The 7,529-nt window shown below is 39.4% G+C and overlaps 1 protein-coding gene across 1 annotated transcript; it reads right to left on the bottom strand.

The window, feature by feature from the left end:
* wdr55 (WD repeat domain 55) lies at window positions 1-6,983 on the bottom strand. The gene is made up of 4 exons (XM_059354260.1): window positions 6,366-6,983; window positions 4,077-4,183; window positions 3,710-3,979; window positions 1-2,088 (listed from the first exon to the last, which is right to left on the bottom strand). Exons 1-4 carry the CDS (start codon window positions 6,909-6,911, stop codon window positions 1,752-1,754), a joined length of 1,260 nt encoding a protein of 419 aa, XP_059210243.1. The 5' UTR covers window positions 6,912-6,983; the 3' UTR covers window positions 1-1,751.
* Between the last annotated feature and the right edge of the window lie 546 nt (window positions 6,984-7,529).

Raw genomic sequence — 7,529 nt, 5'->3', positions numbered from 1 at the left:
TCAAGGTAAAAATTCTTATAATCCCGTAATTATTAACTGGTATTAACGTAGGTTAGTCTTCTGAGATTATAAAAATACAGACTTTATTCACATTGAATTGCTAAAATGTGCACAAACTTGCATTTCTTCACCACTTTTAACATTTCAAAAACTATATATATAAACACACATATTAAAAAAACAATTTTAATGTTCATATAAACATTTTTCCACAAATAAACCCAGCAGAAAGGTGAAAACTGAGGCTGTTAGCATGAGGCTGGAACATTTTGAATACAAAACCAAAACAACACTGAACTTTTCTCAATGTCAAAAATTCATCATCTTCTTCTTCAAAACGAACCAAACAAACAACGTTTTCCCCCATTTTTTTAAAAAAAGGTTGTTGAATGTTTTCCTCTCATGCAGCTACAGAAAACTTTGCTTGAATAAAAAAGTTAATTTTGATTTAAATCAGAGTCAGAGAATATAAGTTGAATCCTATTTGTTCTGCCTGTTTGCATAGAGCAAAAAATAAAAATGAAAAAGTTTTTTGTAAAGATACATGAAAATACGGTACCTCTCAATATAAACAGTTCTTCCAAAAAATAAGAAAAGTAACTTTTTCCCCCTTTTTTCTAAAAACTTCTTGAATGTTTTCTACAAATGTAGCTGCGTTAGAATTTGCTTGAATAAAAAAGTAAATTTATTAAATATCTGATCAAAGTCTGACCAGATAATAATAATAATAAATACTCTGTTTGGCTGCACCACAAAATCATTTACAGGATTATATCAATACATTAGAATATGAAGGAAAAGTCCAGTAGTTCCAGTAGTTCAAGTCAAACAGCCCCAACCAAGTACTGAGTAGTACTGAGATACTTTTCAGAGGCCAACATTTCCATATCGTTAGCCTCATAGCATAATTGCCTGAGTCAATTTTTGGCCAAATTGTGATATCTGCCTAACTTTACTCTCCTACCACTGCTGCATCTTTCTGCCTTATTGCATATGTTCTCAGCCTATCAGAACACTTGTTAGAGTCCAAAATCACTTTCTGCCTTAGTCATTTTTGCCACTACATACAAATCAAACTACATTATTTATGTGTAAGAAAAAAATTGCCTTAGTCAGGGCATATTCTGCCTAAGTCACTTTCATGTACTCTGCCTGTATGTGTTTAATTTTTTATGCAAACTTGTTCACACTTCTATTTGAACTTACTGTTACAATATCAATTAAAAATACCAATGGGCTTACTAAAAATTGTGTTTTTTCTTGTTTTCCGAAAACGTTCAAATATGACTAAGGCAAATATGCTATGAGGCTAACGATATTAAACATACTTTTTAAAATTGGTCTTTTGTAATATTCCAAAAAAGTTTTCCACTGTTTGAATAGAATTACTGACATATATAAACTTTTATATGATATTGTAATTTATTGAGATGCACCTGTAGTCATTACAAGTCATTACTTCACATTTAGTGTCTGATCATTTGGTTTTATATGTGGTTCATCAACAGTCAGTATGAATGTTTTTTCAGGAGGAAAGAGACATTCAGTCTTCATCCAAACACGATTTGTGTCGGTATGAAAAATGAACCTCATCAGCACCAACAGAGGTTTCTGTTTCTGTTTCTACGTCACAATCGTAGAAGTTACAAATGACGGCTGGTTTGGTTTCTCCCAACTTGGGACGATCCAACAACGTCTGCCCACTCATTCAGGGCTGAACTGTCCAAAGGCACAGAGAGGAACATCTCTTTTTAATCGCTGCCACTGTCACTGTCCTCCTCTTCCTCCTCAGCTTCATCCTCCTCCTCCTCCTTCTTCTCCGTCTCCTCTACGAGTCCTGAGAAGAAGTCGTTGTCTCCGTGGGCTTTCTTGGTGAGAGACTTCATGCGTCCGTCCTTCTTCTTCCTCTTGCGGTACTCGTTGACGGTGGAGCTGGGTAGCGTGGAGATGTCCCAGAACTTGATGAGCTGGTCGTGGGCGCTGCTCACCAGGAAGCGGGAGTCCCAGGACTTGGCGAGCTCCTCGATGGGCTCGCCCACGTGCTGCCCGATGCAGCCGATGACTCTGTTGGGGAGCAGGTTCACCGCTCTGATGGAGGACAGAGAAAAAAAAAACATTCAATATCACACTATAGCATGTCTGGGACTTATGTGGTGGTGAGAGTTGGTGACAATTATATTGTGAATTGGTTCAGTATCTTGCTCAAGGATACTTCGGCATGTAGGCTGCGACGGTCAAGGATCGAACCACCAACCCTTCGGTTGGGGGCCAACTGACTCTACCAACTGAGCCACAGCCGCCCATTTTAATCCATTCAGAACGTTAGTTTAGACTATCTGAAGACCTGATTACAACTTTAAAATGTCATTTTAGCCCTCTTGCAATAAACTTAGACAATTAAATACCAATGGGACCATTTTAGAGCTTTAAGAAACCACCTTAAACCATGAGAACATCAGTTTGGCTCATTATACCACCTTGGCCTGTCAAAAGAACACCTCAGACCACCAGACGAACAAAAACACCAGCTTGGACGGTTAAAATACCAGCATGGATCGAGTTGGGACCCAATATAATGGAAATGTCCACCAATTGGTCCAACAAGGAGAAGTTTTAGAGCAGGGTTCCCCAAACTACGGCCCGCGGGCCACTTCCGGCCCGTCCAAAGCAATTGGAGTGGCCCACTTAACTATCCCAAACAATCCCTCTAAACATGGCATGCATTTATTATATATTTATTTATAAAATATATACATGTAATGATTAAGGTAGGCGTTCTAATTAAAACTGACCTTAGTTGTGAATTATTTACTGTAGTAGCTAATTTTCACCCCCTCACACAATGGTATATTCCGATCTACGTGATTGCCAAACCTCATTGTTAACTGGCATCAGCTTGTGTTTTTATTTTCTACAAAATAAAAGGAATATCTGTGGTACTTAAAATAAACATGTGAAGACTTTTTCTTACTTTTTTGCAAACCAACAGGTGGTGCCAAGGCCAACAAATGATCGTTATATTTACACAATAACACTGGTGGTCACTTTGACCCATATCATTTCCTGTTATAGACTGACCCCGGCCCCCCATCACAGAAAGAAAAGCTGATGTGGCCCCCACCGAAAAAAGTTTGGGGACCCCTGTTTTTAGAGGAATAATTTTTTTGGGTTATTTATTTCGTTTTAGCAGCTTTGGTCCACCACAGTTCTGGGCCTGGGCAAAATGGAAAAAATCCAAAATCACAATATTTTTTAACCAAAATCTTCATATTGTGACAATATTGTAGTGTTGGTGCACTCTTTATTGTTGGACCCTGTTACTGTGATTTGGAAGCTGAATGGCTGGAGGCAATGATAGCTATGGCAGACCATTTTTAATCCATTCAGAACGTCAGTTTAGACTATTTGAAGACCTGATTACAACTTTAAAATGTCATTTTAGCCCTCTTGCAATACACTTAGATAATTAAATACCATTTGGGACCATTTAAGAGCATTAAGAAACCACCTCAAACCATGAGAACATCAGTTTGGCTCATTATACCACCTTGGCCTTTACAAAAGAACACCTCAGACCACCAGATGAACAAAAACACCAGCTTGGACGGTTAAAATACCAGCATGGATCCAGTTGGGACCCAATATAGTGGAAATGTCCACCAATTGGTCCAACAAGGAGAAGTTTTAGAGGAATTTAGAGCTTACTCACCGAATGTATCCGTCCATGGAGGCGGTGCACATGATGTTGTCTGTGACGGGGAGGATGCACTCCACCGACTCAGCCTTGATGGCGAAGCGGTCGCTGGTGGCTCCGAAGCCGTTCCAGTTGAAGATGTAGACGGTCCCCTCGCTGGAGCCGCAGACCACCTTCTTGCCCCGCTTCATCAGCGCCACCGAGGTCAGGTCGCCGCTCTGGTACTCCGACAGCAGCTCGAAACGCCGCCTCTTGATGTTGAAGACGCCCATGGTGCCGTCACCGCTGTACGGGAGCACAAAGGGTCAAGTTAGAGCTCCTACAGGACAGATTGTTGGTGGGTTCAGAAAGGTTTGACAGCTTTGGATGTTTTTATTATTACCTGGCAGTGAGAAGGATCCTCTTGGCCTGGTCCACAGCGATGTCACTGATGTAGTCCTCGTGGTGTTTCAGATCCATGATGGCCGTCCCCTTCCTCATATCCCAAACCTTCAGGAAGACACGAAACAACAAATCAAGTTACAGCGACTGGTAAAGACACCTCAACTATCAACACACCAGCAGGGGAAGACCTGGGGGAATTTAAAGATCCGCTTAGTCCAACGAAAGACTAGTACAGTTAAAATGTCCACAAAGACCAGTTCAGACCTTCAAAGGACAACTTTGGACCATAAAAGATCATCTGAAGTTATTAAGAAACCATCAACATATGAGCATGGACCATTTGAAGTCCAGCAAAAACAACTTTATAGCATTAAAACACCAGTTTAGACCATAAAAATATCAGATTGGACCATTTTAAGACCAGCTTGACCTGAGAAAAAGACCATCAGAAGGTAATTCTGTGCCATCAAAGACCTCTTCTACCTTAAAGAAAACAACTGGGATCATTACAATTGAATTCACTCATGACATAATGTACTCTAAAATGAATGCTTTTTGTATGGGTTACTTCCCAGTAAAGCATTTTATACTCGGAAGTTGACCTTTTTCAGCTTCATGTTGCACCGGCCAACTTCCATAGGAATGAAAAGAGCTCAAAAAGACGTCTTACCGTAGACATTGAGAGAAAAGTCTGTAATTTTTTAATGCTGAATGATTAATTTGGTTCCAATAACTTTTTGCAAAGTCAAGAAGAGCTGAAAGATTTAATCATTTTATGCCATCTCAGGGAGTTGCCGACTCAACCCGGCAGAAATCATTACAGAGAAGATCCATGTAATTTTATTCTCGGAAGTCAGCATTACCTACAAAATACAATATCCTGACCTTTAATGTAATTTACTGTGCTTTGGACTTTGAACTTTCTTTATATTTTTTATGGTTTTAATGTATTTTTCTATTATTTACTTCTGTATTGTATTTATCTATCATCTACTTTACTATTACTGTTATTATTATCCTTTTTATTGTTATTATTATTTTATTTATTTATTTTTCATTATTATTATTATTAGGGATTAAGGCAAGAGTTGGCCTTTGGGGCCTGATTTGGGAGGGGGGTGGGTTTGGGTGGAATTTGAAGTTCTACTGCCATTGCTGATGCTGTAAACTGTATAAAAAAATGTTAATAAATAAATTGTTAAAAAAAAAAAAAAAATACAATATCCCACTATATGAATACATACTTCCTATGGGTACTGCACTAGTATTATTAAATTCGATTTTTAAATAAGCTAAAATAAAGGTTTTAAATGCTTAAATGTCATCTTTGCCATTTCTAATGTGGCCCTCTGATTAAACACTGGCCCCACTGGTCTAGAACCGCCACTGCTGCAGAGACCCTGAATAAATATGACCAATTAATATGTGCTGTGTGTGAGTCTGAGTGTGTGTTTGTGTGCGTAGGTGTCTATGTGCATGTGTGTACATACAGATGTGTTTGTGGGGATGGGACGGGTGGGTTTGGTCATTTTTATTGTCTGTTTTTATTCTTAGTTTTTGTAAAGCACTTTGTGTTGTATTTACATGTATGAAAAGCGCTATATAAATAAAGTTTGATTTGATATATACACTACCGGTCAAAAGTTTTAGAACACCCCAATTTTTCCAGTTTTTTATTGAAATTCAAGCAGTTCAAGTCAAATGAACAGCTTGAAAGGGTCCAAAGGTAAGTGGTGAACTGCCAGAGGTAAATAAAAAAAGGTAAGCTTAACCAAAACTGGAAAATAATGTACATTTCAGAATTATACAAGTAGGCCTTTTTCAGGGAACAAGAAATGGGTTAACAACTTAACTCTATGGAGTCTTGGGCTATTTTGTCCATTTTTGAATTCTTTTCATGTCTTTGTAAGTCATTTTGGGTCTTTTTTTAGTCATTTTGTCTTTTGGTATCTTTTTTTGGTCATTTTGTGTCTTTTTTTAGTCCTTTAGTCCAACATAAAATGTGATTTTGAATCTTTTTTTTACTTTCAAAACACTATCATGCTCAATAAAGAATTTTAAATGTTGCAAATGTGCATTAATTTCAGAATAGACAGACATTAAACTGCATAAATTTCAATTAAATTCTGGAAAAGTTAGTGTGTTCTAAGACTTTTGACCAGTAGTGTGTGTATATATATATATATATATATATATTTGATATATATTTTTGATTCCAGGGTGTACTGTCCCTTTAAGAGCAGCCTGTCGGACCTGACCAGTATGGATACAGTTTAAAGACCCGGACCTTGAGTGTCCCCCCGTCGTCTCCGGTCGCCAGCAGGTTCTGGTCCACCAGCAGCAGACTGTTGATGGGGGCCCCGTGCGCGCCGCGGATGCGCGTGACCAGCTGTCCCCGCTCCGCGTCCAGCATGTGGACCGCCTTGTCCCGGGACACGCTGAACAGCTTCAGCCCGTCCTCGGAGAAGCGCAGCTGGCGGCAGGACTTCATGTGGTGCCCGGAGGACCACAGCTCCCGGTTCTCCCCCTCCGTGCACGAGTAGGAGTACGCGTACACGTCCCCGTCCACGTCCCCGCAAACCAGCATGTCCCTGGAAGGGTGCAGCGCCACCGTGTTGGCGATGGCCTCCAGCCGGATGTCCTCCGGGGTGTCTCGGGTCTTCGGCTCCGGCGGCTCCCCTCCGTCCTCATCCTCGTCCTCATCTGGGTCCGGGTCCTGAGCTGCCGGCTCCGAGTCTGAGGTCTCCGGGTCTCTGGTGGTTTCTGGGGCTTCTGGTTTGTCTGTTTCTGGAGGATCTGTCTCTGTGGAAACGTGTTCTACGCAGGCTGCCATGTTGTTTGGTTTCTGTCTTCTTCTACGCTCAATAACGGCAGCGTCGTTATAAGTCACTCTGCCCCCTGCGGAAGGTTATGGTACTGCAGCATATTCTTTTTAAATAATACAGGTGCATTTCAATAAACTAGAACAGCGGTTCCAAGGTTATAATAGTTTTGGATTTTTCATTAGTTTTAGTTTTAATTTCATTGTGAATTTTTGTTTTAAAATTCAGTTAGTTTTAGGTAGTTTTTAGAGTGAGTTTTCTAGTTTTAGTTTAGTTTTTATTTTATTTAAATGCTTAGTTTTAGTTTAGTTTTTATTAGTTTTAGTGTTAGTTTTAGTTTTTTTGTAATAGGCTATGTGTTGGGTGCCAGATTCAAAGTGGTCATAATACATTTTGCATTTATTTCCTTTATCCATCTCAGCCCCAATAAGGTTATTAACTCTTACAGTTCTGGGTGTTTTGAATTTTGGTTCTAGTGTAAACATCCCAGTCTCAGTAAACATATTCACCATGTGTTGCATTTTCAAATATAAACACTGAATTATGAATGAAAAAAGTTGCCAAAAACAAAAACTAAAGACATTTCCACTATAATTTTAGTTAGTTTTAGTTAGTTTTGTAACCACGCA

The sequence above is a fragment of the Centropristis striata genome, chromosome 17, assembly GCF_030273125.1.
Source record: "Centropristis striata isolate RG_2023a ecotype Rhode Island chromosome 17, C.striata_1.0, whole genome shotgun sequence".
In the NCBI taxonomy this organism is placed as follows: domain Eukaryota; kingdom Metazoa; phylum Chordata; class Actinopteri; order Perciformes; family Serranidae; genus Centropristis; species Centropristis striata.
This window is presented reverse-complemented; position numbering and strand designations above follow the sequence as displayed.

Bases quoted from the DNA above. Each gene is read 5' to 3' on its own strand.
- wdr55 (XM_059354260.1), bottom strand. From the start codon at position 6,911: ATGGCAGCCTGCGTAGAACACGTTTCCACAGAGACAGATCCTCCAGAA. The intron at 4,184-6,365 runs GTCCGGGTCTTT...GTCTTCCTGAAG, and splicing joins ACGACGGGGGGACACTCAAG to GTTTGGGATATGAGGAAGGG. The intron at 2,089-3,709 runs GTGAGTAAGCTC...GTCCTCCATCAG, and splicing joins TCCATGGACGGATACATTCG to AGCGGTGAACCTGCTCCCCA.